General features: G+C 16.5%; 7 protein-coding genes and 1 pseudogene across 8 annotated transcripts; 4 read left to right on the forward strand and 4 right to left on the reverse strand.

Moving 5' to 3' along the window:
* Window positions 1-532: 532 nt before the first annotated feature.
* Window positions 533-949, forward strand: PGAL8A_00258000 (conserved Plasmodium protein, unknown function; the record flags this gene model as incomplete). The annotated part of the gene is made up of 1 exon (XM_028671325.1): window positions 533-949. The coding sequence occupies one exon, from the start codon at window positions 533-535 to the stop codon at window positions 947-949; it is 417 nt and encodes a 138-aa protein (XP_028527988.1).
* A 196-nt stretch (window positions 950-1,145) lies between these two features.
* Window positions 1,146-3,309, reverse strand: PGAL8A_00258100 (G-beta repeat protein, putative; the record flags this gene model as incomplete). The annotated part of the gene is made up of 7 exons (XM_028671326.1): window positions 1,146-1,373; window positions 1,705-1,775; window positions 1,999-2,161; window positions 2,345-2,466; window positions 2,576-2,639; window positions 2,772-2,956; window positions 3,054-3,309. The coding sequence occupies 7 exons, from the start codon at window positions 3,307-3,309 to the stop codon at window positions 1,146-1,148; spliced, it is 1,089 nt and encodes a 362-aa protein (XP_028527989.1).
* Window positions 3,310-5,253: 1,944 nt separating this feature from the next.
* On the forward strand, window positions 5,254-7,188 carry TOP3 (DNA topoisomerase 3, putative; the record flags this gene model as incomplete). The annotated part of the gene is made up of 1 exon (XM_028671327.1): window positions 5,254-7,188. One exon carries the CDS (start codon window positions 5,254-5,256, stop codon window positions 7,186-7,188), a length of 1,935 nt encoding a protein of 644 aa, XP_028527990.1.
* A 1,624-nt stretch (window positions 7,189-8,812) lies between these two features.
* NT1 (nucleoside transporter 1, putative) lies at window positions 8,813-10,051 on the reverse strand (the record flags this gene model as incomplete). The annotated part of the gene is made up of 1 exon (XM_028671328.1): window positions 8,813-10,051. The coding sequence occupies one exon, from the start codon at window positions 10,049-10,051 to the stop codon at window positions 8,813-8,815; it is 1,239 nt and encodes a 412-aa protein (XP_028527991.1).
* Window positions 10,052-11,624: 1,573 nt separating this feature from the next.
* On the reverse strand, window positions 11,625-12,516 carry PGAL8A_00258350 (annotated as a pseudogene). Its single transcript is given in 6 exon segments — window positions 11,625-11,669; window positions 11,672-11,680; window positions 11,791-11,829; window positions 11,962-12,024; window positions 12,026-12,109; window positions 12,367-12,516. Coding segments are annotated over 6 exon segments (390 nt in total).
* Window positions 12,517-13,321: 805 nt separating this feature from the next.
* Window positions 13,322-13,714, forward strand: PGAL8A_00258400 (conserved Plasmodium protein, unknown function; the record flags this gene model as incomplete). Its single annotated transcript, XM_028671329.1, has 1 exon — window positions 13,322-13,714. One exon carries the CDS (start codon window positions 13,322-13,324, stop codon window positions 13,712-13,714), a length of 393 nt encoding a protein of 130 aa, XP_028527992.1.
* Window positions 13,715-14,882: 1,168 nt separating this feature from the next.
* Window positions 14,883-16,191, reverse strand: ALBA4 (DNA/RNA-binding protein Alba 4, putative; the record flags this gene model as incomplete). The annotated part of the gene is made up of 2 exons (XM_028671330.1): window positions 14,883-15,461; window positions 15,655-16,191. 2 exons carry the CDS (start codon window positions 16,189-16,191, stop codon window positions 14,883-14,885), a joined length of 1,116 nt encoding a protein of 371 aa, XP_028527993.1.
* Window positions 16,192-18,703: 2,512 nt separating this feature from the next.
* On the forward strand, window positions 18,704-21,001 carry PGAL8A_00258600 (conserved Plasmodium protein, unknown function; the record flags this gene model as incomplete). Its single annotated transcript, XM_028671331.1, has 14 exons — window positions 18,704-18,749; window positions 18,999-19,075; window positions 19,216-19,254; window positions 19,344-19,500; window positions 19,663-19,700; window positions 19,807-19,837; window positions 19,908-19,951; window positions 20,035-20,102; window positions 20,206-20,242; window positions 20,345-20,405; window positions 20,537-20,581; window positions 20,655-20,713; window positions 20,814-20,853; window positions 20,943-21,001. The coding sequence occupies 14 exons, from the start codon at window positions 18,704-18,706 to the stop codon at window positions 20,999-21,001; spliced, it is 801 nt and encodes a 266-aa protein (XP_028527994.1).
* Window positions 21,002-23,179: the final 2,178 nt, after the last annotated feature.

Genomic DNA, 23,179 nt, shown 5'->3' on the forward strand with positions numbered 1-23,179 from the left:
TTTTTTTTTTTTTTTTTTTTTTTTTTGTTATATACAAGAAAAAAAAAAAAAAAAAGAAATAAAATAAATTGAATATTAAATATTAAAAATAACTAATATTAATTGAAAAGTCAATAAAAAATTATTTATTCTTAAAATTATAATTTTAAAAAAAAAAGAAAAGTAAAACAAAATATATGTTTTATAAAAAATAACAAAATAAACTTAAATTTTTATAAGAAAAACATAAAGCTAATATAGAAGTAAATATAATTTAAAATTAACCATTTTAAAAAATGCATGATGATTTATTTTAATTAATATATTTAAATAGTGTTTTCAATTTTTAAATAAAGATAATAAAAAAAAGGTATATAAATATTAAGATTTTAAAACTTAAAAATGTATATAAGTTTTATACAATAATCAGAGTAATATTTTAAATGTAAAAATAAACATAAATTTTTTTTTAAGTGGAATGACTTTTAAAATTATTAAAGATTAACATAAAAAAAAAAAAAAAAAAAAAAAACTTTGAATAAATAAGAGTTTAATGATGTTTGAAAACAGTGAAGGTAATGATAAAAAAAAAAGGAAATTATATGAAGACACATCTTGTTACGAATATAATAAAAAATATTCAAATTATTTAAACCCATTTAATAATAATGATCAAATAAATAATTATAGTAATTTCTACTTTAATGAAAATGCAAGTAATATTTATAGACAAAATAATGCTATCTCTAATTTTTTAAACTTAAATAATGACAATATTCAGTTTGATAAAAATTTATTAATTAATAGCATTGATATAATTTTGAATTTTATCAACTATAACAATTTAAATGATACAGTAAAGCATGAAATACTCCATGAAAATCTCTTAAATTTGCGTTTTCACATTATGAGTTTAAATGACGATAAATTTAATCAAAAAAAAATAACTGAATATTTTTCAAAAATATAGTATATTTTTTTTTTTTTTTTTTTTTCATTGTGACATACGAGGTTATATATATATATATATATATATATATATATATATATATATATATAATTAAGAATTAAAAAAAAAAAGAAAAGAAATTTATTCTTCATATATATTATTATTTATGAAATACTATTAACTCTATTATTTAAATTTTTTATTTTTAACATATATATTAATATAAATTTAGTTTAGTAATTATATAAACTTTAATTGTTTGATCTAATGAAGCTAAAGCACAAAGACCTAGTTTCTGTCTATTCCAGTCAAATGAGATTATTGGTTGAGTTGATATATTTAGGTAATTCAATTTATCTAATTCTCCAATTATTCCTCTTTTACATCCTTTTGTTTCATCAAAAACATGATTTTTTTCAGGATATATATATTTATACAAAATTAACTAAAATAATTAGAAATAGTAATTATAAAATACATGTATTATTATTTTTATAAAATTATTTTTTCATATTTTTGAAACATTTTATATAAACATGAATTAAATTTTTTAAATTTACGCATTTTTTTATAGCAAAAATTTAAATATATATATATATATATGTTAAAATAAATTCCTTAATATATTTTCAAAATAATTTAAAAGGTTTATATTTTTTAATTATATAACAATTATTATTTAATTATACTCTTATATAATAGCTACTTTATTATTATTAAATATTTTATTATTTTTATTTTATTTTATTTTATTTTATTTTTTTTTTTTTTTTTACATTTCCATCACCTCCTAGTAAAGCGAAAATATCACGATTTTGTGGCAGAAATGGAGTACCCCAGCAAGTTCCTTTAAAAACAAAATAGATTTTTAGAATTATTCTTTTTTACATTTGTTTTATTAATACTTATTATTTTTTTTTTTTTTTTTACAATTTTTCAATATTGCTTTTTTTTTTTTTAGAATTTATTTTTAATAAAATAGACATTTATCTTATTGATATAAGCTCTTTTTTATTAATATGATATTTTTTGACTTATTGTTTATTTTAATTCTTTTTTAATATTCAAACCTGAAATTATTTTATCTTTTCTGTAAGAGTATCCAGCATCTTCACTATACACATCTAAATTAAAAAGGTAAATATTTCCTTCTAAGGTTGAACAAATCAATTTATTTTTTTTTGTTTCTTTTCTATCATAACTAATAGAACAAACACCATTGTTAACATTAACCTTAAAAAACAAATATTATTATAATAATGCTTTATAAATATATAACTAAGTAAAATTATACAAAAAATTTCAATATTAGAAAAAATTTCAAAAAATTCCACTTAAAAAAAAATGAATTATATCACATATAGTTCATATATATATATATATATATATCAATTTCTTTTTTCCTTTATTAAATACCTCATGTTCAAGATTCATCATTTTTAAGTCAAAAAATTTTATATCACCATTATCATATCCAGCACAGATATTAAAATTTTCTTCTCCAATTCCACAAGAATTTTCTTCTATATAATTATTGCCTAAAATAAAAAATGTAAAATAAAATAAAGTAAAACAGAAATTATAGAAAAATAATTTAACATAAATAAGAAAAGAAAAAATAAAAAGAAAACATATATATTTTAAAACCTGTTGCAACACACCAACAATCAGGAATATATGCTGAATTTTTCGGAGGTTCTAAACTTACCACCTTAGTATTAAATTAAAAACATATAATAATAATATAAAAATAAAAATTAAAAAAAATTATATATAAAAAATTCTATATAGTAAACTTCTTCATTCTGAATTTATTTTTTCTTTTTTTTTTTTTTTTTTTTACGTCTTGATATGTTCGTATGTCAAAAATTTTCACTGAACCATCCCTGCTTGCAGTTACTATAATATTATTATTTTTATAACTTTTGCAATCTATTTTATTTATTAATTTATTATGTTTTTTTATTTTATAATATTCTTTAGACAAATTATGAATATCATAAAGCAATATACTTCCATCAAAAGAACCTAAAATTTTATTTAAACAAATTAAAATGGTGTTTATTATAGATTAAAAAAACAGGAAAAAAAAAAAAATAAACATAAATGTATTTTTAAAATTAACCACATGCTAAAGTATAATTCCCAGTATAAGAATAAAAAGGAGTAACTGTTTTTATTCCATTATTTGTTTTGTTGCTAGAATCACATGTGAATTTTCCTTTATTTAAATTATATATATTTATATAACCTTTTTTATCTAAAAGTTCACCAACAGCTACAATTTTAGATTTTTCATCAATCCATTTCACATCATAAATAGTATTATCAACAGAATAATTTATATGTTCGATTATTTGAGGTTTATTTTGTATATTCATTACTTTTAACAATAAGGTAAATAAAGGGTAATTAAAAAAAATTATGTTTTTATAGATCAGATATACTTTTTTTATATCTTTAAAATAAAAATATTTAAATTAACATAGATACAATAAAAAAAATTTTCATTTAAACAAACATTATTTCTTACTTTTATTATTGTTATAAGCTTTTGGTAGAATATATACTTATATATATTTTTATTTGTATATTTAATATTTTATTAATTTTTTTTTAATGTTTTTATATTCTTTATTCATTAATTAATACTATTCTTATTTTTTTTTATATTTTATATAAAGTTAAAAACGTATAGACAAAAATAATAAATATATTTTTAAATTTATCTTAAAAAAAAAGATTACAAATTTTCTATATTTTATTTTCAGAACAACTTCATATAATTATATTTTTCTTTATTTCTTTTTATGAATTTCATTTATTTTAATATATATAAAAAAATTGTAAATTATTAGAATTTATGTACCTTCTAGTTTATTTAAATAACTTTCAACAAAATTAAATATATATATATAAATATATTTATTTTTAAAAAAATAAAAAAAAAAAACATAAATTATTAATAAAAAAGATAATATAGAATTAAATTATTTTTAAAAAATATGCAAATAATAGATGATTTTACATATTTTATTTTATTTTTTTATTTTTTTTTTTTTTTTTGGTTTCTAGGATTTTTTAATATTATCGGTAAATTATTATTAAAAATTATCATACAATTGATATAAAAATAAATATTTTCCTATTTTGTGTTCCTATTTATCATTTTTTTATTTTTAAGGAGAAAATATAAAATAGTTTTTCACGTCTACATTTTAAGTTATGTTCCAACTTAAGAGTGTATCTAAGATAATAAAAAATTATGAAAGTTCTCCTTAATTACAATTGTTTGATTCTAAAATTAAAAAAATGAAGATAATTTTTTTTTTTTATTTTAATATATATATATATATATATATACAGTATTATCCTTTTAAAAATTTATTGACATTTTACTTGTCTTTAAAGTTTCTCTTTTTAAATTTTACACATTAAGGAAAAAATAGATTTTAATTGTGTTTAAAAAACTTAATTTAAAATTATTAACATATTATATAAATTTAAGGCAGATTAAGTTTGGCATTTGAAGTCTTAAATAGCATAACACTTTTCTATGTATGAAAATGAATTTCTTTTTAAAAGTATAATACATCATATATCTTCATTTACATAATAAATAAATACAAAAAATATTAACAGAAATTATTGCAATAGTAATACATAATTATATCTAAATTTATTCAATAAATTTTTGATATAACAAATTTTACAATTTAGTTTTATACATCCATAAAATTTACACAGATATTGTATGAAATATCTAAATTTATATTAAAAAATTAATCTCCAATTTTTTTTAAAATTTTTTGTTTTTCTTTGTATAGTTAGATATGTAATAAATGGATAACTAAACAAAATCATCTATATTAACTTTTAAATTTCACTTAAATTTAAAAAACTTTTTTAATAATTCCTAATTAATATATTGTTTCCTTTAAATAGTATTTGCTCAAAAATATAAAATTTTTTTTAAAATTATTTTTCCTTTAAATTTATTGCGTAAATACATAAAATTTTTGTTATTTTTTGAAGATATAGTACAAGAATTATTATGAAAGAATTTATTTTTTAAAATTTAAGAATATAATTAAAACATATGTTTTCTTGAAGTTATATATATTTGCATATTTTAAACAGAATAATTTTTCTTTTTTTTTTTTTTAGCTAATGTGTACAAAAAAGATCTCTATATTAAAAAATTTTTATTAATGTGTATTTAAAATTTTCTTTTTAATATATTAATTTTTTTTTTTATAATTATGGATATAAATAATAGTATTATTTGAAAAAAAAAAAAAAAAAAAAAAAAGTACATTTTTTTTATGGCACGCATAAAAGTTTTAAATGTGGCTGAAAAACCTTCTGTTGCTTCATCTATAGCTGATATATTAAGCAAAGGAAAGCAACATAAAAAAAAAAGTTATAGTAAATATAATCCAGTTTTTACATTTGAATATAAAATAAAAGATGATATTTGGTTAATGAATGTAACTTCTGTTACTGGTCATTTAACAGAACAAAAGTTTGAGGATAAATATAAGAACTGGAGTAACACAGACCCTCAAGAATTATTTGATGCGAAAATTATTACATATGTTGAAAATGATAAAAAAGCAATAGAAAATAATTTGAAAAAATATTCAAAGGATTGTCATATGCTGGTTTTGTGGTTAGATTGTGATAGAGAAGGAGAGCATATTTGTTTTGAAGTAATAAATACCTGCTATAAAACAAATAAGAAATTAAAAATCCAAAGAGCACAATTTTCTGCGGTTACTGAAAAAGATATTATTTATGCTATCAATAATTTAAAAGAGCCAAATAGAAATTTAGCTTATAGTGTAGATGTAAGGAGAGAAATAGACTTAAGAATGGGCTCTATTTTTACAAGATTTATGACTATTAGATATATAGAATTAGTAAAAAATGAAACAAATATTATTAGTTATGGGCCTTGTCAGTTTCCTACATTAGGTTTTGTGGTTAATAGATATTTAGATATAAAAAATTTTAAAAATGAATATTATTGGTATATTAAAATGCAATACTTATATGATAGAGATGATAATATTGATGATGATAATAGTATCACAAACAACAAAAAAAAAAGGAAAAAAAAAGAAAAAAATATAAAGAGTGATAATATTATAGATTTCACATGGTCTAGAATTAAATTATTTGACCATTTGTATGTCGTTCTTATATATGAAAAGCTGTTAAAAAATCCTCTATGTAAAGTCACTAATATTTATGAAAAAGAAACAAAAAAATATCGCCCTCTTCCATTAAATACTTTACAAATGACTAAACAAGTTTCAAAGTTTTTTCATATTTCTTCGAAAGAATGTATGAATATTGCAGAAAAATTATACAATAAAGGATATATTAGCTATCCAAGAACAGAAACGAATTATTTTACTGATAGTATGGATTTACAAAAAATAGTTAATGAATTAAGTAAAAACAACCTTTTTGGGTGGTATGCTAGTAAGTTAACTAAAAATAATAACTTTAAAGAGCCTAGAAAAGGAAAATTAAATGACAAAGCACATCCTCCAATACACCCAGTTAAAAATATGAATAGATCAGATAAAATAGATGAAAAAGAATGGATATTATATGAATTTATTTGCAGACATTTTTTAGCTGTGTGCAGTGATGATGCAATAGGGTTTAATAGTAAAGTTATTGTAAGAATAGGAGATGAACAATTTTTTTGCAAAGGACTAAAAATAATAAAAAAAAATTATTTAGAAATTTATACATATGAGAAATGGAATGACAAAATTTTGCCTACATTTCATATTAATGATGAATTTTTTCCGTATAGTTTGTTAATAGAAGAAGGTATAACTCAACCACCAAAATTTTTATCAGAATCAAATTTATTATCATTAATGGACAAATTCAGTATAGGTACCGATGCAACAATGCATGAACACATAGAAAATATTCAAAAGAGAAATTATGTAACTAAAAATTCCAAATCCCTTTTTATACCAACTAATTTAGGTATTGCGTTAATTTTGTCTTATAAAAAATTTAAAGATATTGGTGTAGATTTAACAGAGCCCTCCTTAAGAGCTAAAATGGAAAAAGATATGTCATTAGTTGCTTCCGGTGCAAAAGAGAAAAATGAAATTATAAGAAATTACATTGATATAATGAAATACATATATCAAGAAATATATAACAGAATAGAATTATTAGATAAAAACATACACTTTTATTTAAAGAATACAGAAATTACATATTGATTCTTTATAAAAATATTTTCCCGTATACATATATATTTATATTATTTTTAATTCTCGAATTTATAATTTTATATATATATATATATATATATATATATATATATATATATATATATATATATATATAAAATAAAAAATAAATAAATAAATATTTTATTTTTTATTTAATATAAATTCATAATTAATATTTGATTGTCTTTAAACTTTTAGAACTTTTCTAAAATATTTTTCATTTTTTTTCTAGATTTTTCTACTTAAAACTTTTTTTTTAAAAATACCTTATTTTTGTAATATAAAAAAATTTATAACTTTTTTTCAAATATTTTAATTAAGGTTTATTCTTACAGCGCATTTTATTTAACATTATCCTAGTTGTCAGTTTATGTAACAACAATTATTATTTACAACTTTTTTTAATAAAATTATATATTTTCTAAATATATTTTTTAATTATTAAAATGCAAACTTTTCTTGACATAAAAATATTATGAGTATTCTTAAATCATAATATTAAAAATTAATACATAACTACTAGCTATTTAAGATATATCTAAATACTTACATATTCTTATGCATATGCAATAAATATTAAGTATTTCTTATATTTAATTATTGTTGTATGCTTAAATAATTTGATCATTGTTATATATATATATATATATATATATATATATATATATATACATTTAAATTTTGAATTTAACCTATGCTAAAAGTTAGATACTTATGCTTTGAATTTATAAATATCTTCTTTTTTTTTTTTTTTTTTTATTTGAATTTAAGGTAAAATATTGAAATATAAGAAATATGATTTGAAATTATAAAATATTATTTTGTAAAGCTTTATGATTTCTATAAAAAAATATGTAATACTTTGTTTTTATTTTCTTTTTTAAGTTAATATATATATAACATGGAAATATTTACATTAAAAATTAAAATGATACACATTCATATATTTTAACAAATTTTGTATTTATATATATATATTTATATATATATATGAAAATGCGATTTCGTAAAATTATTAGATTTTTATATGATATTCTTAAAAAATTAGAAGTTATTCTACCAAAGAGTAAATTATTTTAGAATATTTTTGTATTAAAAGAATGACATTGTTCATTTTTATTTGATATCTTATACATAAAAAATACTACTAAAAAAGACTAATATAGAAGAAATTAATAGAACTCAAGCATATAAGTAATTCTATTACGCATATTTTTTTTAAAGAATTAAAAATATAAAATGATAATCTTAAAGCAATTTTATGGTTAAAAAAAAAAAAAAAAAAATTGTACGAATATATATAACTGTTCATAATGAATATTACACTTAACTCAAATATTTATTTATATATATGTAAATTCCTTTATATATATATATATATATTTAGTCTATTAAAACTATAGTAATAAGGCATAATATGCATGTATATATATATATATATATATAGATATAGATATGTAAAAAATAAAAATAAAATATTTTCATTTTATTTTATTATTTACTATAATTTTTTTTCTTTCTTTTTTTTTTTTTTTTGTTTTTTTACCTATTTAGTATATGTAACATTTTTTATTTTTCTTTTGATTATTATTAGAAAAAATGTAATATTTAATTACATTTTTATTACAATTGGGAACAAATCATAAATATATGTACTCCATATACCTGCACATAAACCAAGAAACATAGCTATGACCATAAAAGTAGAAACTGTTTCAATATCCTTTGGTTTTTTGGCTACTTTTAATTCGTTAACAAATACTAAAAATGGAACCGTATTAAACCAACCATTTGTAAAAGCAAATAAAGCCATGCAAAAACAGTGTTGAACAATATTTGAAAAAAAAGAGTTTTTAAGACAAGAATTTAAAATAAACCAAGGTATAAATATAATACGAATAGCATTAGCTATTAATAATTTATTTAATGAAAAAGTAAAAATTTTAAAATACTTAATATGAGATAGATTAGGTGGATATCTACTAATAAAATCAAAAACTTGAAACATTCCAACTATAATAGTAACATTATAATCAGAAATATCATGACTTTTTGCCCATTTTTTATGTCCAACTCCTGGAAATAATTGCAACGTTAACATATTTACAAAAAAAATAGAAATAATAGCTTTATAGCTATCTTTGATTAATTCCATGTATGATAAACTTCTTTCTGAAATTTCCTCATCATCTTTTTTTACTTTTTTTTTTGATAACTCTAAATTAAAAACACAAAGTAAAATCGCAAGGACCAAACATATTTCACATATAAAGTATAAATATAATAATTTTTCCTTATTTATTCCATATTTTTTTTCTGAAGATACAAACTGATCTAGCAATAAATTTATCACAAAAATGAAAACTCCTGATATACCTATTCCTGTAGACATATATCCTCCCATATTTTCTTCCATAGTTGATGCAATGTTAAATGCAATTGTTTGAGCTAATCCTGCCATTATTCCTATTATTACAAAAGTAATCAAACAATATATACTGAATTGGTTTTCAGTCAGAAGTTGATGAGTGATTTGAAAACCAGCTGATAGGATTGCTAATCCTCCTAAAAAATATGGCAACAAAAATTTTGGTATATCAATGAACAGTGCCACTATAGAAGAACACACCAAACCTGTTATTTGAAAAGTATTATACTTTAAATTTATATTTAATCCTAATGCTGTATTCCATACATTTAATGAACTCAAACCAATTAATATAAAAGTTAATATATTCAAAGTACGTTTATTTGTACTAGTAATTTTTGATGATTTTTTGTTCTCGTCCACATATACTTCTTTCATTTCAATATCAGCACTAACCTTTGATGAATCTTTACCTGTACTCATTTTGAATTAATAAAAATTTTTTTGCAAAATAGGTAATTACTTCTTTATTTTTTTTAAAATAAAATATGGAATGTTTAATTTGAAGAACTTTAAGATTCTTAAATATGATAAAAAAGAAAAAAAAAAAAAATTGAAATAAAGAAGAATGGTATTTAAGAAAATTTCTTCAAATATCTCATATACAAGATATAATCTTTAAGTATCCTTAAATTGCAAAAATTTTTATGTTATGAAAGGTATTACTAGTTTAATTTTTATGAAATAATTTTGTTTTATTTTATTTTATTTTTTCTTTTTGTTATTTGTTATGCTATATTTTTTTAAAAAACATTGTTAATATTTTAATGAATAATCATATCAATTTACTATATATAATAATCTAAAATTCAGAAAAAATATAAAAAATTGAGTTTTATCGAATATTATTTTTATTTCAATGTTTCAAACAAAAAATATATAAATTTATTTATATTTGCATTTCAAAAACAAATGTATATGCATAAATTAAAAATTTTACAAAATTGTTTTAAGAAAAATTATATATATATGTGTTAAGGATATATATAATTGTATATTAGATAAATTTCCATATTTGAATCTTCATACAATTTTTTTTTTTTAATAAATTTAATAAAATCTTAATCACCGTTGTTTTAAATATACACCGTAATTTAAATAATTATTATTTTAATTGAATGTTGCTTCTTTTATGAATTTTTCCATGAAATAATTTTAAATCAACATGTAATATGAATATATCACCTTCTTAATTATTTTGTAATTAAATTATGTTTTTTTTTTCTTTTTTAATGTAAAAATACAAATGTTTTAATACAAGGAAATAAATAATATGAATAACAAAATAATGATTAATATAAAAAAAAAAAAAAAAAAAAGAAAGAAAAAATAGTTGATTGCATAAACATGCACATATATATTAAAATAGCTATTCACGAAAAATCTTAAACTATACACAATTCTAATAATGTAATTTCGAAAAAAATAAATTTTATAAATTTCCAAAAATTAAATATGTATTATTAGTTTATATTTTTGATTACATACATTAAAAAAATATTCGCGTTTTAATTAAAAAGCTCGTGTCACTTTTTTTTATTCAATATAAATAAAAATATAAATTATAAGTATGGAAAAGGTCAAATTATTTTAAAATAATTTGCATCCTTTTTTTAATGTTTAGAAAAAAATAAGAAAATATATATATATATAATAGAAATTTTAAAAAGCAACAGTAAAGGAATATTTTTTAATATAAATTCTACACCTCAGTGTAAAATGTTACATAAATAAAACATATGAACATATTTACGAATAGCTGAAAAAAAAAAAAAAAAAAAAAAAAAAAATTAACAATGTTAATTACACTCTTATTATTTATAATAATAATAGTACAGTTAGTATATTAAAAAATTATAAAATGTATATATAAATATATTTTTAAAAAATTATTCTATTAATGACAAAATAGGAGTTGAAATAAGAGGTATAAACATATAAATATAAATGGCACAAGACAAATAAATAATATTGATATAAAAAAAATAATGTTCAACTAACTACACTTAGACAAAACAGTTTTTCTTCCTTTTAGAATGTCTACACCTTATCCTGTGTTTTTTCTTTTTTTTTTAATTATTTATTTATTTATTAAAAAAAAAGAAATAAAGCTAAATATTAATTATAATTGTTTATATTTTACATTTTTTTTTTTATACTACTTTTTTAATGAGTATAATAAGGAAAAAAAAAAAAAATAACTAAAAATGAAAAGAAAATACATATTTATTTTTTTTAAAGGGGAAAAAATTATTATCTACATAATTTACATTTTAAACATAAACCATTATTTTTTTCTATATAATTCAATTTTTTATTATATAAAAAATTTTTATAGGTAAGTATGTTACAAAAACAAAAATAAAAATAATAAATATGAAATTAATAAAATATTTAAAATAGAAAGAATACATTAAATCCTATAACGTTCAAAAAATATCTAGTGATTGCATAACAAACTATAATTTTTTTTTTTTTATTTAATACTTACTATAAATACATAAAAAAAAGGAAAATCAATAATATTTATAAAATGTATGTGAGTATAGATTGTTATTTATTATAATTTTAAATAAGAAAAATAAAATAAAATAATTATTTTGAAAATATTATGGAACCATAAGAAACCATAATATTTTACTGTAAGCATATAAAAATAATTGAAAATAAAAATATATCTATATATATGAATTAATCAAATTTTTTGACTTTTATTTTTTAATTTTGTATTTAATGCTATCAAATATGAATTCTTTTAAATTATCTGCATTTGTCTTTATATATGATTCCTCTTTACTCATGTAAATTTTTTCTTGAGAATTTATCATTGCACAAAAAAAATAAGTGTAATTAATAGCTTTATTTTCATTAATATTTTTCATCTTTATTCTCCAGTTAAATATAAATGAAATTATATTTCTATAAAATGAAGATTTTATTATAAAAGAAAAATGAGAATTTTAATTCATGCATACCTTAATTATTTTATTAATTAAATAGTTGTTTTTCATATTTAAAAAAAAAAAAAATTAAAAAAAATTAAAATAAAATAAAATAAAATAAAAAGGTTTTATCTATATACATAATATAGTAAAAATAAAAAAATATATTATGCATTTCATAATATGAAAGAGAATGCTCAGATTGTTTAAAATTTTCCTTTTTTTTTCTAATTATAATTATATTTTATAATTTTAATTAGATAAAAATTAAAAAAAGGGAAAAAAGAAGGAAAAAAAAATTTATGAATTAAAATATATTTATGGATATTTTTATTTGATATATATATATATATATATATATATATATATATATATATATTTATATATATATTTTTCTTTTGTTGTAATAAAGAGGAAAGTAGAATTGTTGTCTTCAAAGAAAAAAGAAATTGAATTCATATTTTTATAAACATATGTTTATTTAATAATTTATTAATTTAAAATTGATACAAAAAATTAAATTTTTAATTTAATATTTATTTTAAAATTCGTTAATGGTATAACTCAATGAAATAATATTTCTATTATATTAAAATTATATCATCATTCCTTCTTATATTTTACATGCTTTTTTTTTTTTTTGCATTTTTTTTTTTTTTAAGGAACTATTTATATTATTTTATAAATTATTCAAAACTTTTTACAATTTATATATATATTTCTTTTTTCCTTCTTTTTATAAACAAGAATAATGAAAGAAGAAATTAATTTAGGACTGAAAGATTATAACTTAGAGAGGGATACAGATGGAAATAAAGAAAAAATAAAAGATAAGAAAAATAAAAAAGCAGAAAATTTTGGATTAAATGACATTTTATATTATAAGGAGAATTTCAAAGTTTTAAAAAAATTTTTTATTTTTGTATTATTAATTATATTATCTCCTGTAATTTTAATAGTACTATATAATTACTTCTTCAAGATTTTCTTTAAATTATCGAAAAATGATTCATTACTCTATAGTTTATATTTTGTTATTTTCTACATTTTATTTTTAACCTTTTTATATGCTTATTTAGCTTTTAAAGAAGACAATAATACTACAAACAATAATACAATAAAAGAAGAAAAAAAAGAGAAATAGAATAAAAAACATGTTAAAATTTTTTACATACAGGAATTAAACATAATGTTTATTTTATTGAATTCTTTTTAATATAAATATATTAATAATTTTTTTTTTTTTTTTTTTTTTTTTTTTGTTATGAAGACATAAAGTTTTACAATAATTTTATATATGTTTTATATATACTAAATATTCTCTTTTTTACTTATTAATATATATATTTTTTTTTTTTTTATAATAAAATAAAAATAAGAAAAACACATGAATATATTAAAAAAATAGCTAAATATATTAAATAAAAAAAATGTATTTTATTTTTTTTATGATATAACTTTAAGTATAAACTAATCAATGGGAAAAAAAATTAACCAAAAGAATATAAAAAGTATGAATTGTTTTTTTTTATAAAACAATTATAATAACTGAACAAATAAATATAAGAAATAGTATTTTTGTATATAATTATTTTTTTTCTTATTTTCTTCTATTTCTTAATACTTTAATTTGTTCTTTGCAATTCTTTAATATTTCATTTTATTTTTTACATATAATCTTTATTTCTTTATTTTTTATTAAAAATAATAAAAAAGTATAATGTTATATATATATAATTAGTGTAAAATAAGGAAGGTAATAGAAACAAGAAAATTAGTATATATAATAGAAGAGTTATTTATAAAAATATATTAAAAATATATAATTTAAGCACTATTGTATCTGTATATACGTTAAATAAAAAAGAAGAAAAGGAAAAAAGAAAAAGGTAAAAGTGGAAAAAAAAAAAAAAAAAAAAAAAAAAGAATATAAGAAAATGAAAGAATAAAATGGAGAAAAATATGATAAAAATATAAAAAAAAATGCAATAAATTCTGAAATATATATTTTTCTTTTGTAAATTGGAAATATATTTACTCTACTTCATAATGTGCATTGTAATATAATAATGAGTCTTTTTAATAATGAATATGTATATTTATATTTATATTTTATTTTTACTGAAGATCTTTTCATTCTATCACTTAAATTTCAATACCTATCTTTCCTTTTCTATTTTTTTTTTTTTTTTTTTTTTTTTTTTCTATTTACAAACATGTAAAAATAAATAACATAAAAATACATAGGACATAAACAATACCTTACTAAATAATGTTTAGGAATAAAAAAATAAAAGTAATTCTCTTTTTTTTTAATCATTATGATTAAAAACTTGTAATCCTGTTGTTTCTATCCACGCATCCTTAAAAACATTTTCATCATATGCAAAATTTAATCTAGGAGATGGGCCATGTCTATATCCAACAGCTAAACCATTTAAAATAGATTTTGCCACATCTAGTTTAGATGCATTAGGATGTTTATATATATTTCCTGAAAATAAACATATTCTACATGTATTCATTCTTACATGTTTTATTTCTTCTCTCTTTACTAACCCATTATAATCACATAATGCTGTCATTAAATTTTCTGCTGTTTCTTGAACTGCATCTAAAAATTCTTCTACTGAGTTACAATTCTTTCCTTTAGGACCCACTACATAAACCATTCCCATATTTTTCTCCTTTTTATATGGAAAATTTTTTTTAAAAGTAACAATAAAAACTGATCCAGTTGTGTAATCATTTCCTTTTTTTAAGCAGTTTCGAATCCTACATAACGCTAATTTGACATCAGGATATTTTTTGTCTACATTATCATATAAAACAGATTTAATTTCTTCATCAGTCTTTTCTCCATTTTCTTTTACTGCTTTGTTTAACAATTCCTTCAAAAAAAAAAAAAAAAAAAAGAAAAAAAATATCCCTATGTAAACACATTTAAATATACAAAGAGTAAAATATCATTAGGAATAAAATATATTTGTGTATAAAAAAAAAAAAAACTTATTCTTGTGTACATACATATGTATACAAATGAGTACAGTTTTTTTTTTTTTTTTTTTTTTTTTTTTTTATTACTTTAAATAAAGATTCATATTTATCAACAGATTGATTATGAGAGGATAACAATTCAAAAAAAGCTCCATTAATACCATCTCCACCAACATATAAGTTATTATCACCAGCATTTAATGAGCAAATATATTCATTTGGATTTTCATCATAAATAGGAGTAAATGTATCTGTTTTTTCATGAAAACTTACGTAACCTGGTGATATTCTTGATCCTTTAAAATCAGGATGTTTCTCCATATATATTTTTAAACCTGGTGTATATGAATAATTAGAATTAAAGTAGCTATAGGATGTTTCAATTTTTACTACAACGGCTGCATTTTTTGATTGTAATGAAGATTGCAACTGCACACATAAAGGTAAAGCATCCCCTAGTCCACTTAAAATGATGTATCTTGTTCCACCAGCTAGTAATTCTCTTGCCGTTCTTTCTAAAAATCTTCTTGTCCTTTTTACTGATATTAGCAATACCTTGGAATTCGGAAATTCATTTTCATCATTATTATTTTGTTTTTGATTATATCTTTTGTCATTTTCCATTTTTAGCATTAACAATATATATATATATATATGTATATATATATATACTTTTTCTTAAAATAATTATTTTTTCTATATATATATATATATATATAATATATATAATATATATATATATAATATATATATAATATATATATATAATATATATATATATATATATACTTATAAATACTTTTATATATGTATTTAAAAATGATTCCTTTTAAAATATATTATTAAATAAATTTTTAATCTTAAAATAATCTTTTGTTTTTTTATAAATAAATCTTTTTAATAATTATTTTTATTTTTCATATGTTTATGTAATACTTTTCAACTGTTTTATATGTAATCTGTATTTTTTACATTAATTATATAAATAGATATGTGTATTTGTATTTTTTAAAAAAAAAATAAATATTTTAAATATATGTTTATATTTAATTTTTAGCTCATCCTTATTTCTTTTTCTCTTAATCTTTTTCTTTTTTTTTTCTTTTTTCTTTTTTTTTCAACAAATAACTATATAAAATAAATGTTTTTTTTTTTTTTAAATTATATATTTTTATCAATTTATTGATGTTTTTTTTTTTTTTTTTTTTTTTTTTTTTTTTTTTTTTTTTTTTTTTTTTTTTTTTTTTTTTTTTTTTTATTTTTAGATATATTTTTTTTAAATGTTATATCTTGTATATATGTATGTAATTATTTTAATATATATTTTTTTTTTTAATTTTTTTTTATTACATGCTCCTTTTTATGCTTTCATTTATTACCAAATTCATTCTTCAAGTTTTTCTAAGTTTTCCTTTCATTTTTTTTTTTTTTTTTTTTTTTTTTTTTTTTTTTTAGATTTTTTTTTTTTAAATGTTATATCTTGTATATATGTTTGTAATTATTTNTTTTTTTTTTTTTTTTTTTTTAATTTAAAATAATTGTATCTTTTTTTTTGTTGAATAAATGTATGTACATTGAATATATTAGTGAATTTGAAAGATAAAATATTAAAGCCTCATGTGCAATCATATTTTATTAAGTAAAAAAAAAAAAAAAAGGAATAAAAAAAAAAAATAAAATTAAATGGTTTGTTATTCTTTTCTTTTTCGCTTCTTAATATAGAATTATGTATTTTTTTAATTTTTTTTTTTTTTATTTTTATTAGAAAAATTACTTTGATTTTTATATTATTTTCTTATCCACTAAAAATATATAACGAATAAAACATGTATATTTATTTATTAAAATAATTTACAACTAATATTTTTATAAAATAAATATATTTTAGATATACCTGTTATAAATATATAAATATGAAAAAGGTAAAATTATTCTTTAAAAGTTCTTTTTTAACTTTTGAGAGAATCTATATATTTTACTTATCGACGTTTTTTTATATTAAGTAAATTGTATAAAAAAGAGTAAAAATTAATAATAAAAATAAATAACGAAGAAAAAATAAATTGATTAAAATAATTAACATATGTTTTATTTTCTTTCGTAATTATTTATACAGAATGAATAGGATTATCTTAATATTAATGTGCTTAAAAAAAAATTATAATTTCTTAATTTTATTATTAATTTTGTAACAATATATTATTATTAATTATTTATTAAAATAATAAACATGTTAATCTTCTATATCCTAATTCTTTATTATGGTATTTTTTTTAAACGTCTTTTTTTAAAAAATCATAAAAAATTATTCCTATAATATTTACATATCTATAGGGTTTATTTTTATTTTTTTTTTTTTTATATAAATAGTAATATTTAAATAGGTATATGTATAATTTTTCGTTAAGTGAATTAGTAAAATGTTAATAGATTGTTTTATATTTTGTAATAAAATATAGCTTTCAAAAATAAAAAAGGTTTATTATAAAAAGATAATAGATATTTAATAAAGTGAAATCATGATTTTTTTTGTAACATTTTATTCTTTATAAAAAAAAAAAAGTAGCTCCAAAAAATTGAATTCTTTTAAATAAAAATATTAGTCTTTTGAAAAGTTTAAAAAAATTTTTATTTATATAATATTAAAAAATAAGTTGTCCTTCATTAATTATTAAAAGAGTAAAAGTCTAACTAAACTAATTATTTTTTCTTAAAATTTATATATATATATATATATTTTAAATTATTTATTGTTAATTGGATTGTTATTTTTTATATAAATTTTTTAAATTTAAAATATAAATGTATTTATGAAAAAGATATATAATATTATTTTTTAATTTTCATTAATAGAGGAGAATAAAAATTTAAAGAAGTGTTGTGGAATTATTTTGTACTTTTTAATTTTGTGTAGATACACTTTTTTTTTTTTTTTTTTTTTTTTTTTTTTGTATCATTTCTTTTCTAATACATGTATAATATTAAATAGTCTATAAATTATATTTACTTTTTATTTTTTTAAAGTGATAAAAAATTATTTCATTATTTATTTGTTGTTATTATATATTACTGTAGTGTAAATATTCTTTTTTTTTTTTTTTTGTTTTCTCATTTTATTTTAAATTGATTTTTCAAAATGAAAAAAATTTTTTTATTTGGTATAATTTTTACTACTATTATTGGTAAGATGAAAATATAAAATGTGCTAAAATATTTTTGTATTATTTTTATGCAACTATATTGTTAAAATATCCTTTGAAAAATAATTATATAATCATTTTTATTATTTTTTCAAAAAAAAAATATAATACATATCCTATTTATAAATAAAAAAAAAAAAAAAATACATATAATTTTACCATAAAAAAAAAAAAATACATGAATTAAAATATATAATGATTTTTCTTTTAAAGAATTTGTATGGAATATAGATTTAAATAAAAATATACTTGAAGAAGAAATAAAAAAATACATGCAAAATTTTCTTTTCTTAAAAAATTCACAAAAAGTACTGAAGAATTAATAAAAATAAATAAAAAAAATTTAGATTTAATCTATTGCAATTTTTAACTTCTATACAAAATTTATATTATATTTTATTATTATAAAAAAAAAAAATATATTCTTTTATATAAAATTATTTTACAGTATTGTGAAAAGGATAATTTAATTTTAGCACAAACTACTGTAAGAAAATTTATTCTTATAAAAAAAAAAAAAAAAATGGTGTTGATAACATATTTATAATAGTACTAAATAAAAAAAAAAATTTATAGGATAAATTATTTAATCTAAGTAAAGTATTAGATATTTGTGTATCAAAAAAAACTTGTGATTTCATTTCTTATTCTCCTAAAAGGAAATTAAGAAATTCTATTTTTTATGAAAATGATGAACCATTAAAAAATACAGGAGCAAATTGGATTTGCTCAGGTTTTTTAAATAGAAAAAAAAAAAAAAAATGTAAACTAAACCTGTAAATAATATTCATAGTTTATTAAATATACATAATTTTCTTCTAATTATTTATTTTTCTATTTACGTTTTTTTCTTTTTTTTAATATAATTATTAATTTAATTTTATCTTTTTATAAGGAGATAGTTGGATTTTTTCTCGGCCAAGAAAATATTGGGTATTTAGAATTGCTATTTATAAAAGTTATCATTCTTAAATGTTATACAAATATATTAAGAATTTTTTTTTTTTTTTTTGATATTATGTAAATTTTTTATAAATAGATTACTGCTATCAAGGATAATCATATAAAAGGTCTTATTTAAATTATTACAAAAATAACCTTCCTATTTAAAATACTTTAATAATACTTGTCTTACTATAGATCAAATAAAAAACTATAATGTTATTGATCTAAATAAGACAGGGGTAGGTTTTATTTAATAGAAAAAAAAAAAAAGAAAGAAAAATATAAGTACATAGATATGAATAGTTTTTTCATTTTTTACTAGGAATGCGATGAGAAAAATGTTTTAATTAAAATTACTAATTTTATTACACCAAAGGAAGTGGCAGAAGAGTAAAAAAAAAAAAAAAAAAAAAAAATTAAATGAATAAGCATATGTTAAATTTACTAACTATATTCTATATAAAAATTTTTTTTTCTATACTTTTTAACATAGATGTAATAAAATTTCTAATTGTAAATTCATCATTTTCGTAATATATTAAAAATAAAATTAAAAAAAAAAAAAAATAAATTATATTTATACAAACTTATATAAAAAAGTATTATTTTATATTTTTAATTAAATATAAAAGAATTATAATAAAAAGTTAGGTAGTAGCAGCAAACTTAATGAAAAGGCAGTTCTTTGTTCTCGTAAAAATAGATTTTTATTTATTTTACTATTTTTCATAAAGATGCATATGCTATTCTATTATTAATATAATCTAGTTTTTTCTAATTTAATCAATTGTAAAATTTTTTTTTTTATTCCACTTTTAAAACAGAACCCCCTATTAATAGAATAAGTAAATTAGGTTTTTTTATTGCAGGTAAATTTTAAAAAAACATAATGCATATATATTTTTTTTTTCCTATTCAAATAAAAATAATTACTTCATTTAGGGAAATATGTAGATAGTTCTTCAAACCAAAAAAAAGAAAACAAAAAAAAAAAAAAAATGGTAATTTTTCAAAAATTGAAAAAATATATTTTTTATTCACAATAAAATCTTATAACATTATAAAATTTATATGATATATTAACTTTTTTCTTTTTTAAAGATTGTAAATATACCAGTGGGAGGATCTATTACACCTGATAGTAACATTTCATATTTTTTTTCTTCTTTATTTAAAAAGAAAGTTACATATATTTATTTATTATTTCTTACATGTGTATACTTATTTTAGATCATTACTACAATTACAATAAGGGAGATCTTGTTCATGCGGAAAAATTAGACTACTAGAAATATTGTTATTACATTATTTTTCATTTTTTTTTTTTTTTTTTTTTTTTTTTTTTTTTTTTTTTTTTTGTTAATTAAAAATAATTAAATATTTTGAAAATTGTTTTATTACTAAAGTTATCAACATCACAATTCAAACTGATACTGGAAAAATATTTCTATAGCATATATATATTTATTTAAATTACTCACTAAAAATAAAATACAAACATATATAGTTAAAAATATCACATCATTAAATTAGCATTTCGTTTTTTTAAATAATCTATTATTTGAAATTGTTTCATATGTTGATTACTGAATAAAATAGAAGATATTTAGTTAATATGTATGTATCAAATTATAAAAAAAATATTTATTTCTTTCATATTTTTACGATAAAAAAAAATATATATATAATATCTTAAAGATATATAATTTTTTTGCTATATTAGAAAGATAAAAATATTTAAGTAAAATTATATATATATATATATATATATATTTTTTTTTATCTAATCAGTGAAATATATATAAAAAAAAAAAAAAAAATTAACAAAAAATATAGTCTATTAAATAGTATATTATGATGAAATAAGATGGTTTAGTAATAAATTTTCATTAATGTTACCATTTCAAAATGAAATAAGTATAAAGAATATTTTATTTCCTTTTTTATATAATTTATAATAATTATAGATATTATAATTAGTAACTTTTTTATTACATTTTATAATTTAAAAGATACGAATTATTAATTCTACATACATAATGTTCCATATACTTTTATATAATTACATTTTATTAAAAAAAAAAAAAGTTAATATAACTTCACACAAATAGAAAAAAAAAAAAAAAAATTAATCGTTTAATTGTATAAAAAAATCACAAATTTCCAAATAAATCTGTTGAAAACATGAAAAATAAAGATATAAATATTTTCCCTTTATATAAATCTTTGAACTAAATTAGTGCATTAACATATAATTTTATATGAAGACTTAACCTTATTTTATCTGAAAGAATATTAAAAAAAATTAGTACATATATCTTAATTTTTTTTTTTTTTTTTTTTTTCATTTCTGTATATGATGTTTTGATTTTTACTATAAAAGAGGGAATTTTTTTTTTTTTAAAAATATAACTTTAAACAATTTTTGTTTTATTAATTAATAGAAGTATGTAATTTTTAAAAGTTATAAAAAATATTAACGCCATTTTTTTTTTTTTTTAACTTTTCTATTTTTCATTTTTTTAATGCAGAAATTAAATAATTATGTAATATATATATATATAATTTTACATTAAATTTTTTTTTTTTTTAGAATTAAAATTTTGTTTAAAATCTTTAACATAAAATGATGTATAGTTAATGAACAATTTAATGAAAAAATTTATAAATGAATAAATAATAAAAATTATAAAAAATATAAAACTTTTTTGAAAGATTTATGTTTTAATGTATCACAGAGGAGTAACACTAGAAGTATTTATAAAGTACAATAGTTTAAGAATTTACCACTTAAAAATATTTATGTAAAAATTATTTAAAATTGGAAAAAAAAATGAATTATTTATTTGTATATACAAACGAATCTTTTTATATATATTATTAAAGAACAATATAACAGTACAAATTTTATATGGAATTATAATGTATATATATGAAAATATTTATATAAATATAAATTTGTATATATAATATATTAGAAGTCTAGTAATTTTGTTTATACACAATATTTAATTTTTTTTTTTTTTCTTTTTTTTTTTTTTTTTTTGGTATATATTTATATATTTGTATATATTACTTCACATTTTATAATTTTTATTTATCTTAATTTTATATTTATTTTATTATTTGATTTGTTGTACCTTTTGTACAATTTTTTTTATAAAATAGATGCAACGCATATATAAAAAGTAGTAATTAATTACATATACTTTTATATTAATACATATATATATATACTTATGGAGAAATTATTAAAATTTATGCAAATTGCAATATAGAAATTAAACTAGAAATTAGTAACATTTTTTTTTTCCTTGTCTTTTTGTTTCATTCTATTATATTTAAGAATTTGAAAATAGCTATATTATTTTGTTTACTTATTATTGTTAAAAAAAAAAAAAAAGAAAAAAAAAGAAAAAAAAAGAAAAAAAAAGAAAAAAAAAAAAAAAAAAAAAAAAAAAAAAAAA

This window comes from Plasmodium gallinaceum, assembly GCF_900005855.1.
Source record: "Plasmodium gallinaceum strain 8A genome assembly, contig: PGAL8A_v1_76, whole genome shotgun sequence".
Taxonomy (NCBI): domain Eukaryota; phylum Apicomplexa; class Aconoidasida; order Haemosporida; family Plasmodiidae; genus Plasmodium; species Plasmodium gallinaceum.